We start from the raw sequence: 18,430 nt of genomic DNA on the forward strand, positions 1-18,430 counted from the left end.
GGTGGCAACATTAAGGAAGCAGAAACTACAGATTTCAATAAATTATTTTCAATACTAATCTGAGGTAAATGTAGTATTTGGAAGCTGTATTAAAAATTTCCAAATCTTATTGATAAGGTGGGGACTCTGAATGCTTTTTCCCAGAATTTTCCCCATCTATATTGAGCTGTCATTTAAAAGAGAATCTGCCTACTGTTGATTCTCCATTTGCCAGCCAATCTCCCACATAATAAAATAATATTTTGCTCACTTGTTGATGTATATGCGACACTACATATTTCCTGCTTGAATTCTTACAGGGTGATTTCACTTGGAACAGTATGTCAGGGCTCAGCGTTCGGTTGAAATCTGTTCCTATTCAGAGCCTTTCAGAACTGGAGCGTGCCCGACTACAGGAAGTGGCCTTCTATCAGTTGCAGCAGGACTGTGATTTAGGATGCCAAATAACTATTCCTAAAGGTAAGAATACATCTATATGCTTAGATGCTAGCAATGAAATGGCAAGTATTGAAGAGTAAATCATAAGCCAATATTTTGTTTTACTTTTTTGTTTTTTAACTGAAAGATAGAAGTTTGCTTTACACATCTATAATTAAACATTTAATAGAGTTATACCAGCTGCCATCATACCTCTCATTCTGATTATTGTGTTGTCATTATGTATATAATTAAAATTATATCCTTTATCACTATTTACAGTCCATGGGGTTTTCATGGCAAAGATACTGGAGTGGGTTGCCATTTCCTTCTCCAGTGGATCACATTTTGTCAGAACTCTCTGCTATGACCTGTCCGTCTTGGGTGGCCCTGCATGACATATCACTCATAGCTTCATTGAGTTATGCAAGCCTCTTTGCCGCGATAAGGCAGTAATCCAAAAGGCAAAAAGATGATGCTGGAAGATGAGGCCCTCAGGTCAAAAGGTATCCAGTATGCTACTGGAGAAGAGCAGAGGGCTAGTACTAGTAGTGCCAGAAAGAATGAAGCAACTGGGCCAAAGCCAAAAGGATGCTCAGCTGAGGATGCATCTGGTGGTGAAAGAAAAGCATGCACAGAACAAGAGGCTTGACAGTAGAGTGGAGCGTAAGGCGAGACATGCAGCTGCCCTGCCCCCTCCGCTCTCATTCACTTGCCTTTGCTTGGAAAAGCTTCTCTCTCACTCTCATTCACTCAGGTTTTGTTTGCAAAAGCTTCTCTCTCGCTCTCTCATTCACTCACATTTTGCTCTTAAAAAGCCTCTTTCACACTCTCATTCACTCACACTTTGCTCGAAAATGCTTCTCTCTCACTCTCATTCACTCACCAACTCGAAAGGCCAGCCGCGGCACCCCCATTGACTTCCATGGAGACGCTTCGCAATGAAGGGGCCGATTAAAACCGCTCCCGCTAGTGCTGCTACTGCTAACTTTTTCACTTGCTGCTTGGAACCGGAGAATCCCTGGATGCCACTGCTGGGGGTGGAGGAGGCTGCCTGGGTTCAGCCGTAGCGGAAGCCAACGACACTAGCGGTGGAGGCGGCGGCGAGAGAGATTCTGGAGGTCTGCCACATCTCCGTCAGCCTCTGCCTCCCCCACGGAAATAAGTCCCCATGCCGGCCCCCATGGCAGCAGTGAGCCCCAAGGACCGGGAAATCACTCTGGCGGTGGCGGCTGCTGCTGGGGCAGCCTAGTGCACTCACTGAGATGCTGGAGCATCTTGGGTGTCTTTGGCAGCAGGAGTAGCAATGCCTGCCTGCCGGGCAGAAGAAACCAGGAAGGTGGTGGCAGCAGCGGCTGCTGTTGAGGCAGCTTAGTGCCCTTGCCAAGATACTGGAGGTGCTCCAGGCCCGGCGGAGCCACTTCGCTCTGCAGCTTTGGCAGCAGGACTAGCAACGCCTGCCTGCCTGAAGGTGCTCCAGTACTGGAGCGCGGGCCTGGAGCACCTCCAGTATCTTGGCAAGGGCACTAAGCTGCCTGAAGAGCAGCCGGCTCCGACAGCCGGCTCCGATGTATCGGATGACTCAGATGAGGGGGAGGAGGGGCCTTAGGAAATCTGAGCAACAAGAAAGCTATTGGAGGTGACAGTATTCCAGCTGAGCTATTCAAAATCTTAAAAGACGATGCAGTAAAAGTGCTACACTCAATTTGCAGCAAATTTGGAAAACTCAGCAGTGGCCACAGGATTGGAAAAGATCAGTTTACATTCAAATTCCAAAGAAAGGCAATGCAAAGAATGTTCATACTATCACACCATTGCACTCATTTCACATGCTAGTAAAGTTATGCTTAAAATCCTACAAGCTAGACTCCAGCAGTATGTGGATCTAGAACTTCCAGAAGTACAGGCAGGATTTCAAAGAGGCAGAGGAACTAGAGATCAAATTGCCAACATATGCTGGATCATGGAGAAAGCTAGGGAGTTCCAGAAAAACATCTACTTCTGCTTCATTGACTATGCTAAAGCCTTTGATTGTGTGGATCACAACAAATTGGAGCAAGTTCTTAAAGAGATAGGAGTACCAGACCATCTTATTTGTCTCTTGAGAAACCTATATGCAGGTCAAGAAGAAACAGTGAGAACTGGACACAGAACCACTGATTGGTTAAAAATTGGGAAAGGAGTCCAGCAAGGCTATATTTTGTTGCCCTGCGTACTTAACTTATATGCAGAGCACATCATGAAAAAGGCAGGGCTAGATGAATCAAAAGTTGGAATTAAGATTGTCGGGAGAAATATCAACAACCTAAGATATGCAGATGATACCACTCTAATGGCAGAAAGTGAAGAGGAACTAAAGAGCCTCTTGATGCAGGTGAAGAAGGAGAGTGCAAAAGTGGGCTTGAAACTCAACAGAGTAGTGACAGATTTTATTTTCCTGGGCTTCAAGATCACTGCAGATGGGGACTTCATGCAAGAAATTAAAAGACACTTGCTCCTGAGGAGGAAATCTATGGCAAATCTAGACAGTATACTAAAAAGCAGAGATATCACCCTGCCAAAAAAGTGCGTATAGTCAAGGCCATGGTTTTCACAGTTGCAATGTATGGCTGTGAAAGTTGGACCATAAGAAAGGCTGAGCACCAAAGAATTGAGGCCTTTGAACTATGGTGCTGGAGAAGACTCCTGCGAGTCCCTTGGACTGCAAGGCGTTTAAACTGGTCAGTCCTAGAGGAGATCAAACCTGACTGCTCTTTATAAGGCCAGATCCTGAAGTTGAAACTCAAATCCTTTGGCCACCTAATGAGAAGGAAGGACTCACTGGAGAAGAGCCTAATGCTGGGAAAGATTGAGGGCAATAGAAGAAAGGGATGACAGAGAATAAGGTGGCTGGATGGAGTCATTGAAGCAGTAGGCGTGAGCTTAAATGGACTCCAGAAGATGGTAGAAGACAAGAAGGCCTGGAGGAAGGTTGTCCATGGGGTCGCGATGGGTCAGGCATGACTTCACAACTAACAACAACAACAACAATCACTATATGAGTATATCATTTGAGTAGTAACATAATTATGCAGATTGTTTCATTTGTAGAATAATGTCTTGACATCTTTACACAAATAATATAAATTGTGATAGATATTGAAATCTGAAAGTCATATTCCTACATGTTCAACTGATTGACATTATTTGACATGCAACAGATTTGTTTATTATATTAGGAGCAAGCTTGGACAGATTTTGTTGTTCTTACATTCAAAGTTATAATGCAGATAAAAATTTATAGCGGTGTTGAATCTATTTCTAGAATTTGTCATTCTTACGCTACCCCAACTTTTTCTGGCAAGCAGTAGGAGATCCTGAAGCTCCAGAAACAGGACTTTACTAGCTTGTAATTGATTTTGTTAGCCAATTGATTAATTTTGATTCACTGATCACTAATTTATATAAAAAATAATTCTTTCAGAAAGCTGTATCCAAAGCAAGCAGAACTATTTGTCAATCACACCTTTTATTATGCTGTATTTGGTTTTGTGCCCAGTATGTTTCTGTTCTGCTATGAATAAAAAAGTGCCTTTTGAGTTTGTTTTGGCATAAAGTGGATTATTGAAGCTTTGGTTTTTTTACTCTTTGTTAATCATGGTTCTGATAGATGAAACCCATCAAAAGAACTTCTTCCTTAAAGAACTTTTATTTGGGATACAAAGTATTGGCACTACATAGTTGAACTGAAAAACTAAATTCCCTTCTCCCAGATACAAAGTAACAAAGTACAATTCCAACCCCCAATAAACTGTCATAAATCACATTCCCCAATTAGCTTTAAGTGCACTTTCTCCTGAGCTCCACAGCCCGCCAAAATGTTATCAGTTTGTCCTTGGATTCCCACAGCAGCGTTATAGTATGGCTAGCTGAGCTTACATTCCAACCCATCCCCTTTCTGCACCTGATTTCTAAAGCAAGAAAAGCATGTTAGAGGAATAGAGAAAATGGCTGCATTTTCATCAGTTGGAAACAGTGGAAACATCAAATGTTGCCACCATTGACATTCATTTTATTTAATTTTCTATTTTTCTTGTACAGTGGAACTGATCATTTTTATAATCAGTGCTTTAGTGTTTTGGTGAAGGGTTTTGGACACTACATTATTACTCTTTATTTCTTGACTGTGGACTTTATATTTAGATATTTGTAGTAGTAGAATAGAAACAACTTAAGTAAATCTGTGATTAGAAAATTAGTAGCACTTAAAAACTGAATTATAAGTAATCCCTTAATGCAGGGTTAGGCAACCTTGGCTCTTTTATGACTGGCTCAGGAATTCTGGGAGTTGAAGTCCACGAGTCATAAAAGAGCCAAGGTTGCCTAACCCTGCCTTAATGCATTAGATCAGGGCTTTTCAACCAGTGGTACCTGTACCACTTGTCGTACTTTGCTACATGGCAGGTGGTACCTGATTGCTAGCCAAGTGTAGCAGGGGAGGGGAATGAGCCTAAGCAAGCCAAGCCTGAGGGAGAGGGAGAGGGAGAGGGAGAGGGAGAGGCAGCTGCAGCTGCAGCTGCAGGATTGTCTGGGCTCGGCAGAAGCCCCAGGAGCTGGCAGGGCTCCAACTGATTGGCGCTTCCAGAAGCAGCTTGGAACGAGGTGAAAGGGGGGGAAGAGAGGAGAGGTTATAAAAGAATGTGGTTTGGGTTAGGGTTAGTAATTTAGTAATTTAATAGTAATTTAACCCCATAAAACCAAATTTTAAACCATAGTCAGTCCAGGCCCGATTGTTGAAACATCCATGTCTTCAGGTCACGGCGAAAGGACCAAAGGTCGGGGGCCATCCGCAGCTCCGGAGGCAGCTCATTCCAGAGGGTAGGCGTGCCCACAGAGAAGGCTCTTCCCCTAGGGGTCGCCAGCCAGCATTGCTTAACCAACGGAACTCTGAGTAGGCCGACCCTGTGGGAGCGAACCGGGCGATGGGAGGTTGACAATGGCAGCAGGTGGTCTCGCAAATACCCCGGGCCTAAGCCATGTAGGCCTTTAAAGGTAATTACTAGCACCTTGAATCGCACCCGGAGGACAACCGGAAGCCAATGAAGGGGAAAAAAGACAACAGGAAAGGTATAATCCCTTTAAACAAATGTAATTAGTTTTACCCCCTTTCATTGAGTTTTTCTGTGGCTTTTATAAAGTTTCTTTGAAGGTAAACTGGCTTAATTTAAAGCTAAAGCTTTTCGCAATTGCCGGAGCCTTTCTCTCTTGTGACACGTGACATGCTTGAGGCAGTTTAAAGAGAAAAAAATGGAGTTTGTGTTTCTTTATTTTCTTGCTTTGACTTGATTAGTGTGTCTTTAAGGGTATAGGGAAGGTATTGGGAGTGGTGCATTCTTACTACACTGTGAAAATGCTCAGAAGGGCCAACCAGCTAGCTCAGGAGTCTACAAACTTAGAAACTTTAAGACCTATGGACTTCAACTCCCAGAATTTCTCAACCAGCCATGAGGGCTGAGGAATTCTGGGAGTTGAAGTCCACAAGTCTTAAAAGTGCCAAGTTTAAAGACCCCTGAGCTAGCTGGTAGTGGTGCATATTAATAAACATGGATAAATTCATCATACATTTGTCAGTGCAAAGGGAAAGTGATTCAGCAAAGGAACAGCCACCAAAGAAATTAAAACTGGTACTTTTTTTTCCTTTTTCCCACAGTTTGTAATATTTTATTAGATTATAGAATAAAATACAAAAATACAAAAGCAAATAGTAGGACACAGGGGGAGGATAAAGGGGGAAAAGTGAGGGGGAGAAGACAAAAAGAACAGACTTCCTCTGTTGCAGTAGAAGGAAGCATTAGCATTGAACCTCAACTTTTTACTTTTCCATAATATTATAAACTAGCCATTTCTATAACAACAAATGAATCTAATCAGTAAAACCCAAAATCCTCCCCCCCTTTTTTTGTAGTCATCAAGTTTTTGACACCTTGCTAAGAACTGGTGGTACTCAAATATTGTCATGTCCTAAAAGTGGTACAATCTGTGAAACGGTTGAAAAGCCCTGCATTTGACAGCAGTTTAGAAAACAGAAGTCCTTGTCATTAAAAAAAACTATAGATAATAATCAACATCATCAAATGGAAAAAAATCTAAAAACGATACAGAAAGAATATTCAGCCAATTCAAGTTTAAAAAATACTTGCAAATTTTGGGCATTATCCTCATAGAGGTTGATGCAAAACTCTAGGGTATCATTAAAATAGATGGATTTTGAATCTATTTTTTTCTAATTATTTTTTCTCTTTTTTATTTAATATATAAAATATAAAATACAAAGAAAAAATAGAAATAGGGGATGAAGGGAGGAAAAAGGAAAGGGAAAGAGAAGGTGTGAGGTACAAGGAAAAAGAAAAAAAAAGTGTTGACTTCTGACTCTGCTTAGCACAGTACTAAGTAAAAGCGCTATCCTCAACTTTTTGTTTTTACAAAATGTAGTTTTGAATTTGTTTTGTCGATTGGATAGATTTGCTGTTATATAATTAGCCATTTCTATAACAACAAATCTATCTAATCAACAAAACCAAATTCCAAACTACATTTTTTTATCACAAGCACAAAATCCAGAAGTGGTATCCAAATGAAAAACATACTCAAGTATATTCTCCTCTTTAAACAGAATGATCAATTTAACCATTCCTGATTTGCCTTGCTATGGAGATAGTGTAAGTTTCTATTTGCCCCTACTAATCTTTGTAAACTATCACCATTTCTATTAACAAAGTTGACTGTATACTTTCTCAAATACTTTGACCTTACTGAAAAATATACTTTTTTTCCACCCACTCTTTTTTAAAGAAAAATGCTAAACTTTCTTTAAGTACTTTTCTAAAATCAAAACTTTCTAATACTTTTTTCTTTAGCTTCTTAACATACAGGCTTTTAATTTCAATATTGAATTTAGCTCCCACCCTCCAAACTATCCTTATAGAATAATATCTTTTTTCCCTTCCTTTTATAAACATCCTTTTTAGAACATAAAATTTTCTTTAAACTAGTACATCATTTTGTTTAGCTTTCTCTTAACATAGGTACTCTCAATACATTTTCAAAAATATTTTACATACTTTAAAAATTACTTGAGCATTATATATTTAATAAAAAAATCATTTTCAAATTTTTAATAAAAACTTTCTTTCCGTTACAAGTATCAAACAAAAAAAATCCATCCTAGATCTAATTTGAACCTTTCTTTCAATTATACATATTGAACAAAGTCCATCTTGTTTCCAGTTGTCTCATTAAGTTTAAGTCATTCCTTCCTGCTTATCTTCATGGAATAAAATCTTTTTCTTGTCTAGAAGGGTTTTTTATATCATAGAATCCTCAGCCTTGTTAATGTCCTGAAAGAGAAAGTCCCAAATTGTCTTTTTTCTTAACGCTCTTTTTTCAGTTGTGTTGTGAGTTTTATATTAACACCATAATAATAAAAGTCAGTAGGTTCTTCCAAAACTGTAATGCGCTGCTCTGCATTTTCTGCCTTTTCAACTACCTGTGAAGTTACAACTATTTGTGAAATTGCCTTGGTAATATCATAGCATTCTCCACATGTTTGCATCTCAGTAATTTGAGAGGATTTTTGATCATCCTTAGAGCACAGCTGGTCAACAAATTGGTGAAATTTGTTTAAAGACCTTTCAAGAATATCTCTAATACTCTGTCCGTCCATCTTGAGTTCCACTTTTAGTCAGGATCAGAAAGTTTTTGCCACCAACAGCAGAGAAAACCAAGCCACAAGTTAGTACAATATTAAACTAAAAGCACAGCCTTCATTCTTCATGTCTCCATCAGCTTTTTTTTCTTTCTTCGCCACACTTCCTTATTTGGCTTGCCTTAACAGACTTAACAGCTCCTTGTTATTTAAGACAAAGAGAAATCCTTAAAATGGCATGAGTCTTCAAAAAGGCACAGCAGACTGTAACTAAAAAGAGCGTCTTTTTAACTTGGTTTGAAAAGAATAATAGTCTTTGAAGGTGATTAATAAGGGAAAGGTACAACTTACTGTCCATTTGAAAGGTAGATTTCAAATATTGGCTTCTTCAAACTCAAACAGATTACAGCCCTCCCTCGCACCAGCTTTTGGCATACAGATTGCTTCAGACGGACTCCAGAAGCCGTCTGCCGGCTTGCAGCTGTTTTGGAGGGTTGCGAGGGAGAGTTCTTTGACCCACACTGACTGGGTGGGTCTTAAAAACTGAAGGAATACCAGTCCCTTCAATTAAAAGGCTGAAGAGCTGAATCCCAGGAAGAAATCCTTCAGAGATCTCTCCCCAGGCGTGCCACCCAGTTGGCTGTCTTCCCACAAGTCGGATTTTGAATCTATTTTTTGCGGTCTACTATTAATCTAGTTTTGCATCTGAGATCTTGTAGGTCTATACTAGGCTATGTTGTCAAATTGACTGATGGGAAACCAACAGATGTAAATGTGTTTTTATCAAGTATACTACATATTAGGTAACAATAAAATCTTTACTTCGCTTTTTCAGAATGACTAAGCAAACTTTTCATTTCTGAAAATATGAAGTCCAGTTGCTGAAGTCAAAATAAATTTCCCCAGTCTATTGTTATGTACAATTGTAGATAACAATAAAAAAATAAGAAAAATAAATTAAACTATCTTTGGATATATTTTTATTAAGAATTTAATTAAAATAGTGAAAATTAACACAAACTAAATTTAGAAAATAAGAATAAAAAGTACAGGAAAAAAGAAAAATACAATAAAGAATGTAATAAATATATTAAAAAGTGACTTCCAATATGCATTACAACAAGCATAAATAAATTTAATAACACTTTTCCCCCTATAAGGTTACAAACAGATATCTCTTCATCCCATATCCCATGCCTTATCTATAAGCAAATTCATAAAACATTTTCAATCCTGGTATCGGCAAAAAGTCCATAAAGAACTTACCAGAACTTTGCAACAATTCAGCGAAATATTGTTGTAGGATATGAGTTCTCTTCAATTCTTTTTTTTTACTCCATCCCATATAATTCTTTAAGACTTTAACAAGTCTCTTTAGTAGACCTGATAAGATTTTTTTTTCTTGGTTGTTTTCTTTGTTTAATATTTGAATGTTCCTTTTAATTTTTAAAACAGCAGCCAGTTTACTTTCTGTATCCAGCAAAATGTCCTTTCCCAAATAAGATAAGATAAGCAAGACAAGACAAGATAACCTTTATTGTCATTTTTTTACTGTGGGCACAATGACAGACATCAAAAATGAAATTTAGTTGCCCACTCTCAAAGTGAAATACATATATGACACACACCTAAACATACTATATACAACATATGTACAGACCCACACTCCTACATATACATAACAAATATTTAAATACTGTCCATCTTGAATATATAACGGAAGGAGGAAGCATGAGAGTTCACAAGGTTAGTGCTATATGGAATGAAACTATGGCTGAATCTGGATGTTCTGCTATGGATACCACGAAGCCTCCTCCCAGAAGGTAACATGGAAAACGGGTCACGAAGAGGATGTGTAGTGTCTCAGATAATCTTACGGAGCCTGCTCAAGCAACATTTCTGTGCTATGTCCTGGATGGGAGGGAGGGAGGGAACTGCCAATGATCTTTTCAGCCATCCTCACCACTCTCTGCACTGCCTTCCTGTCTGAAGTAGGGAGGCTTCCAAACCAGACTGCGATGCTGTATGACAGAATGCTTTCAAATATTAAACAAAGAAAGTGGAAAGTGGTAAGGATAGGAGAAAGAAGATGTACTTTTCTCTTACGATGCAGAAAATGCAGGCGCTGCTGTAATGTAGCGCAGGATTAATGACCACGAAGAGACAGCTGGCATGCCACGGAGAACGATTTATTAAGTGAGGAACCGGATGGCTGACAATGCATTTTGGTCACCCTTTTATACATGAGCCGGCAAACCACTGTCCAATCCCAACAGCGTATTCTCCCACTACGGAAACTCTCCAATCAGCCGGCGGCAGCTTTGACAGCTAGGAGCTGTCAACAAGCTGCCGCGTGTGCGCTGTCCAATTGCCTGGCTTTGAACTGTCAGGGAGCTGTCAACGGTTTACCTCATAACATAACATAACACCCCTTTCTCCCCCCCCGAAACTGGAATGAATAAACATGCACTTATTTGAAATGCGGACATGAACTCCTTATTTGTGTTCTATCCTATCGTTCTTGGACCATTCATAATCCTTTAGATAAGCAGGGGGCCTTCTGGTTCTGCAGGAACGACAGAGGGTTACTCTGGTATCCTGATCCCCTACCCCATGAATGGGAGGAGAAGGAGGTTGTATTGGTTTGGCCCCCAAGTCCCCGTAAGTTAGGTCTGCTTGTGGAGAAATATCAGGGTTAAGGTCTTGGGGCGTATAATCCGAATTAGTGGGGTTCTGTTGCCCTTGTGGCCCATTAGTTCCCGTAACTGGTGATGAGTTTCTTGGTAGGTGAGTTTGGTTTTGTATACCCTGCTTCCTAAGTTGATCTACGTGCCTCCTAATGTGGCAACCCCCACCTATGTCAATAATGTAGGATCAACTGTTTGATCAACTATGACCCCCTGTATCCATTTGTTTCCCCCCCGTAATTCCTTGCCCGCACAAGTTGACCACTAATGAAAGTTCTGTTAAGAATGGGCTGTTCAACCTCGGTTGCCACTCTGTCCAGATGCATTCTGTCCAGTCTGGTCACAAGCCGACGACCCCAATGTAGTTCTGCCGGAGACTTCCCCATGGCCGTGCAAGGGGTGGAATGCTGGGCCAATAAAAACTGGGCCAAACGACGGTGCCAGTTACCTCTGATGATTTTGCGTAGTGCGTCTTTTGTGGATTTCACCATAACTTCTGCCAGGCCATTAGAAAATGGGTGGAACGGAGCAGAGGTGACGTGCCTAATTGAGTTGTCCCTGGTGAAAATCTGGAAATCATTAGAAGTAAATTGGGGCCCGTTGTCTGAGACCAGAACGTCAGGGAGACCATGAGTGGCAAAAAGCCCCCTTAGTACTTGTACAGTAGCAGCAGTGGTCATGCTGGTAACAGGGATGACCTCCAGCCATCTTAAATAACTGTCCACCACTATTAGGAATATTTGTCCCTGGAAAGGCCCAGCAAAATCTAAATGTATTCTGGACCAAGGATTTCAGGTTGTTTCCCATATGTGAACTGGGGCTTGAGGTTGTGCTGACCTGGATTGTTGACAGAGATAGCACCCGGCCACATGTGTTTCAATGTCTTTGTCCAGGCCCGGCCACCACACATAGCTTCGGGCCAAAGCCTTCATTTTAACTACCCCTGGGTGGCCCTCATGTAGTATTTGGAGGGCCCTAGTTCTGTGTCAGGGTTGTGTACTCTGCTGCCCCAGAGTACACAACCCAGATGGGAAGACAGTTCATGTCATCTGGTAAAGTAAGTCTGGAACTCTGTTCCTGGGCTTTTAGCCTGCCATCCTGAGGCAACCCAGGCCAACACTCTACTAAGAATTTTGTCTGTAGCTGTTGCTGCTGCAATGTCTTTTGCTAACAGTGGGCATTCGGGCAGTTCCTGGATTGCTAGAATGTTACCTGCTGGTGCTGGATCAGGGTCGTTCCCTGGCAAGGGCAGTCTGCTCAACCCATCTGCATGACACATTTCTTTACCTGGCTTGTGGACTAGTTTAAATGTATATGCAGATAGGAATGTTGACCACCTCAAGATCCTGGGAGACAGGATTTGAGGTGTCTGTTTATCACAGGTGAATAATCCTAACAAGGGTTTGTGATCCATAAAAATTGTAAAGTGCCGACCATATAAGTAGTCGTGAAATTTTTTCACGCTAGCTACAATTGCTAACGCTTCCTTATCAATCTGGGCATAATTACGTTCAGCCTTGGAAAGCGTTCTTGAATAAAAAGCAATAGGTTTTTGTACCACATCTTCTAGTAAGTGACTTAGAACTGCTCCAATCCCATAGGGGGAGGCATCACAAGCTACACAAAGTGGCTTGTCCTCTGTAAAATGGATGATAGTGGAGTTGCTGGAGAGTAAGTTTTTTAGATGCCTGAAACTAGTGTCATGAAGTGAAGACCCAAGGAGCCCCTTTGTCAAGTAATCTGTGTAAGGGTTCAGCAATGGTCGCCTTATGGGGCAGGAAAGTATGATAAAAATTTAGAAGCCCCAGAAAAGCTTGCAATTCAGTTTTATTTTTTGGAATTGGGGCAGATTTAATGGCATTTACCTTGAAGTCGGTGGGGTAGATTCCTTGAGCATCGATCCTGTACCCTAAGAACTCAGTGGAAGTCACTCCGATAGAGCATTTTTCCTTTTTTAGCTTGAGACCTGCAGTACAGAATTTGCTTAATACAGCCTGCAGTCTCTCTGCCAAAACTTCTTCCGATTCTCCAGCAATTAATATGTCGTCGAAATAGGGGCAAACCCCGGGAATTCCTTTTAAAGTTTTTTCCATTACCTCTTGAAATATGCCTGGAGCCACTGAAATGCCAAACTGAAGGCGATTTACTTTAAAAGCCCCGCGATGTGTCACAATGGTCTGCGCATCCACTGTTTCCTTGGTGACATGGAGCTGTAAGTACGCTTGCGCCAAATCAAACTTGGCAAAGATGGCGCTGGACCGAATTTCAGAGAGGACGTCTTTGACTGTGGGGACTGGCTAAGCATGCGGATTTAATGCGCAGTTAAGGGTTACCTTATAGTCAGTGCAGATTCTTACCTCTCCATTAGGCTTAACCGGGGTAACAATAGGGGTTTCCCAATTTCCCCCCTCCACTGGTTCCAGCACCCCAGGTTTTACCAGCCGGTCCAGTTCGCTCTCAATTTTGCTTTTGAGAGCGAACGGGACTCTTCTAGCCTTAATTCTAACTGGTAAAACCTCTGTCTTAATTTTAAGGAAATGGCGGGGCTGTGTATTTCCCTAAAGAGCCATCGAATACGTCTGCAAATTGTTTGCAGATGGCTTCGAGGCCTTTGGCCTGGGTGGCGTTGACTCCCTCTAGTCTAATTCCCAAGGCCTCGAACCAGTCAAAGTCTATTAAACTGGCTTGATTTTCTTCGGTAACCAGGACGGTTAAAACCCCTTGGAACCCCTTAAACTCTACCCATATTTTGGCCCTTCCCCTTAATTTGATTGGGGCTTTTTGAAAATCAGCTAGTTGAATTTGGGTGGGTTGCAAGGGGATTTGCCGCTTGCTGCGGCTACAAATTTTCTGGAAGGTTTCAAACAAAATGATGGAGACCGAGGACCCTGAGTCTACCTCCATTTTGCATGGGACCCCTTGCAAACGAACCCCAATTCTAATCTTAGGTCTTAACAATTGGTGGATCGATGGTGGCCCCCTACCCTTGCTTACTGTTTGTACCAAGGACCAAGAGGGCTTTCCACATGGGGTGGAGGTGGGTCTCATACCTGGCGGTGATACCTCGAGCTCATGTAGATTCTCTTGGTTCTGGTTGCGGCAAATGGCGCGGATGTGCCCGGTTTTACCGCAACCATGGCACGTGGCATTGCGGAATCAGCAGGTGGCTCTGGTGTGAACCCCTCCACAGCTGGCACATTTTTGCCTCGGTTCTCTCGGGCTAAAGTTCTGGTAGCTGGAGTTTTTGTTGGTAGCCCTCAGGTTGTTCAGCCCACTTCCCTTGTCACGGCGGTTTTGGAGCTTTTTGAACTTCCGTAGGATGGCATCGACCTCTGCCTCGTCCTCATTCCCCTAGTTTCTTATGTCGTCCTGATGGACCGACCCATTTGGCCTGTTGCCCGGTTGTGCCGGATTTTCCCGATGGCTATCTTCGTGTGCCATAATTTCCATTGTGACCTCCGCCAGGCCCATCATAGGCTTCGTGATTATTTTCCACTGAAGCCGTTCATCTTTGAGCCCTAATACTATTTGGTCTCAAATTCTGTCCTCGAGGTCAGGAAAATGGCACCTGCAGGCGGCGTGACATACCCCGCAATGTAGTCAGTAGCAGACTCGTTAGGGAATTGGCACTGATGAGCGAAGTTTACACGCCAAAAAAGTTCAGATCTCTTAGGCATAAAATGTTTGCAGAGACTTTCTGTGAGATCCGCGTATGACACCGTAGCGACCGGTTCCGGGCTGCAGAGTCCGACAGCTATGTCATACACAGCCGGCCCACTGAGGCACAGTAATGCTGTGGCCTTAAGCCTGTCTTCGGTAATTTTATTTACCAGGAGGTAGCCTTCTACTTGCCCCCAGTGCGACTCCTAGCGCTCGGGATGGCGGATGTCGAATTCTCGGATATGTCCGAGGTTGGCCATACTGTCCTGGTCCTGATTACTGCTTCATGAGAGTGTTGGCGGGAAGATTTCCTCTTCCACAGCCCGCTGACTTCAGCTAGTGACTTTGTGGTCGAGCTGGTGGAAGAGGTTCTCTTTCCACGGCCCTGCGACTTCAGCTCTGCAAAGCAGTATATCCCATCCTCGTCGCGAGTGTAATGTAGCGCAGATTAATGACCACGAAGAGACAGCTGGTGTGCTGCGGAGAATGATTTATTAAGTGAGGAACCAGACAGCTGGCAATGCGTTTTGGTCGCCCTTTTATACATGTGCCAGTGAACCCCTGTCCAATCCCAACAGCATATTCTCCCGCCATGGAAACTCTCTCCAATCAGCCGGCGGCAGCTTTGACAGCTAGGAGCTGTCAACAAGCTGCCGCATGTGTACTGTCCAGTTGCCTGGCTTTGAACTGTCAGGGAGCTGTCAACGGTTTACCACATAACATAACATAACATAACATAACATAACATAACATAACATAACATAACATAACATAACATAACATAACAGCTGCTGTGTATGCATCACCAGTGTCTTGCTGTTGATCAACCAAGCCAGCTTACTCGTTAGCTGCTACCCAGGAATTTGATGCTGGTAACCATCTCCACAGGTGAATCATTAATGCACAGAGAAGAGTGGCTGTGCCTGCCTTTTCTGAAATTGACAATGATCGCTTTGGTTTTTCTGGTATATAAAAGTAGGCTGTTTTCCCTGCACCAGTTCACCAACTGCTCAACCTCCTTGCGGCAAGCATCCACATTGTCATCATGAATAAGACCCACTACTGTTGTATCATCTACAAACTTCACAATATGATTGGTGGCAAACCTAGCACAATAGTCATGGGTCAACAGGGTGAACAGAAGGCAGACTTAGGGTGTAGCCCTGAGGAGAACTTGTGCTCAAGAAAATGGTATTAGAGGCATTTGTTCCAACTCGCACATATTAGGGTCTGTTGGTAAGAAAATCAAGAATCCAGTTGCACAAAGGAGTGTTTAAGCCTAAAAGACCCAGTTTGTCTACTAGATGCTGGGGAATGATTGTGTTAAACACTGAACTGAAATCGACAAACAACAAATGCACATGAGTATTTCTTTCCTCTAAGTGCTTCAAGCTCAGATGGAGAACAGAAGAGATAGCATCCTCCGTAGAACGATTTGGTCAGTAGGCAAACTGAAACGGGTCCATGATCTTAATAATAGCTTGGGCTCAATCTGTACTGATTGTATTGTCTGTACTAATTTTTAAAATTTTAGGTTAAGAGTCTAGTTGCTTATCATTCATCAGTGGGAAACATTGTGCAGTAGATAGTGATGCTCTTTTGAACCTGAAATTCTTTTATCTTAAACTTTCTGATTTTTGTAGTTTTTCTAATCTATGCATCTTGCCTGCAATGAATAAATGTTTTAGAGCTCCCTTTATTGCAGTAATCACCCATAGAAAAATAGATATGCAATAGTGGTGAATATCTGTAGTTCAGGTGTAGGATGAGGGTGAAGGTTCATTCTCTGAGCTTGTGGGTTGGTTTCCGAACGTTTCGTTACCAGGCTAGGTAACATCTTTGGCAGCATTTAGGGGATGTCTGTGTCAGTGCTCTTCTATTTATAAGGGCTTCAGGTGTGGGTATGTCAAATGTGGGTCTTGTGATGAGTCATCAGAGAGAGGCTTGTGATGGGGAGGTTACTTCAGGTCAGGGTTGTTAGAGGGTGTGAATTATCAGTGGGTCAGGGGTGAGTCATCAGTGAGAGGCTGATGATGGGTCTTGTGATGGGGAGATTATATCAGATCAGGGTCATTGGAAGGTGAACTGCTGGGGAGGGAGAGAGGGTTGCATATGTTGCTCGAGGCTTGGTGCTATCTGTCAGAATCCATTTATATTCCATTCCTAAATCCCTATCTGTGTACCCCTAAATCTCACCCCTCACTGGATTCTGCCATTCCCAAGGAGGAGAAGAGAAGATGTTAATTGACCATCCCTATCCATTAGATGCAAGGTTGTTTATTCAGCCTGCCTGGAGGCCATCATCAAAGACCAGGGAAAGAACCTTTGAACTGAGAAGAACAAAGAAAGGGGTGGGGGTGGGAAGAGAGATTCTGGTTTGTATCTCTGATTGGAATCTGAAGCGGAGGAAGTAAATGTCGTAAAGGCATGGAAGATCCCTTTTCCCATGGAAGGTTTTGACACCTGAACCTTAATTGATCCGGGACTGACCAAATGGACTGAGAGGAGGGTTTTTTTTTACTCGGGGACACTTTAAAAGTATCAATCTGCAACAGTTTCCAGATCCTGTCTAGATTATCCACTGACAATCATGTTTTAGTAAAAGTTCCTGCTTGGACAATCCTGTCTCCAAGAGTTCTTCTTTCCTAAGACGTGGATGGGGGTGGGTCCTGACACTATCTCTGGTTTGCTGTGCGATTGACTTGGATTCTGAGGGATTTTTTAGACTGGTTGTAACGCAATATGTCTGTTGATGGAATTGCTTGTGGACATGTTTATTTATAAGCCTACTATGAGATTTGTAGAATGTTAAAAGCAGAAATACAAAAAACATATTTTTGTAGGGAACCAACCCATTATTTCAGATAGATAAAATGATTCATATGTTACCTGGCCCTTGGTAAATTAAACTTGACACCTCATGCAGACAGTACTGCTGCACATGCTAACATTTATTGCTTATATATTCTAGATGGACAAAAGAGGAAGAAATCATTGAGAAAGAAACTGGATTCCCTTGGAAAAGAAAAAAACAAAGATAAAGGTATTAAAAATGTATGGATGTACATAAACTGACACATGAAATATGTTTTATTTTTTAGTTAATTTACATATTTAATTTTGATCATGATCTCTTTCTCTCAACATTATTTACTTCAGCTTTCCCTGGCTTGGTTCCTTAGCATTTGTTTTAACTAACTGGCACAGCATCCATAATACTTTGAACATTGATGTGGTATTCTTAAAATTGTAATCTAATATTTCTAGAGGTATGAGAAGACTAATATACAGAATATAATAATATGTTAGTGATTTTAAAAAAAAATTAAAATGAATATTAACCCAATGTGGGAAATGCCAGTTTTACCAGTAAATATTATTTGCCACACTTTTTAAAATAAAGTTCCCAGCTGGTTTCTTATCCTAACATGCCATTGATAGTCTTGATTAAAAAACAAAACCAACAAAATTTATAAACTGTTTGAGTCAACTACGGATAGTGCTTAACCTATGATGACAATTGGGACTGGATTTCTGTTTGTATGTCAAAATAGTTGTAAGTCAAGGCACCTACATGACATGATTTTAGGATTTTTGAGATTAAACAAACACTATGGTTATAAGTGCAAAGCCATGTTTTTTTAAATTGGAATAATGATCACATGACCAGGGATGCTGCAACTAGTCATAAAGGTGAGCTGGTTGCCAGCACCCAAAATGCATTCATGTGGTTGTGTACTTTATGGGTCATATTTTTTTGTTTAATTGCCCAGAAAGGATTTATTCTGGGCCTGTCATAATTTGAATGGTTATTAAGTGACCAGTCGTAAGTTGAGGACTACCTATATTCCTAAAAAAATGGTACTGTCTATTTAGAAAAACTCTGCTAATAGAATATTATGTGTTCTTAGAATAACAGAGTTGGAAGGGATCTTGTAAGGTCATCTAGTCCTCCCTGCTCAAGCAGAAGACCCTACATCAT

The 18,430-nt window shown here is 41.5% G+C and overlaps 1 protein-coding gene across 1 annotated transcript in view; it reads left to right on the plus strand.

The window, feature by feature from the left end:
- Positions 1-305: 305 nt before the first annotated feature.
- The window catches only part of ARHGAP6 (Rho GTPase activating protein 6), a 107,887-nt gene continuing 89,762 nt past the window's right edge, over positions 306-18,430 (plus strand). Inside the window, exons 1-2 of the mRNA XM_083362691.1 lie at positions 306-459; positions 17,420-17,491. Coding sequence (XP_083218817.1) covers positions 321-459; positions 17,420-17,491 — 211 coding nt within the window. The 5' untranslated portion in view covers positions 306-320. The remainder of the gene's footprint in view (positions 460-17,419; positions 17,492-18,430) is intronic.

The sequence above is a fragment of the Vipera ursinii genome, assembly GCF_947247035.1.
Source record: "Vipera ursinii genome assembly, chromosome: 4".
Classification (NCBI taxonomy): domain Eukaryota; kingdom Metazoa; phylum Chordata; class Lepidosauria; order Squamata; family Viperidae; genus Vipera; species Vipera ursinii.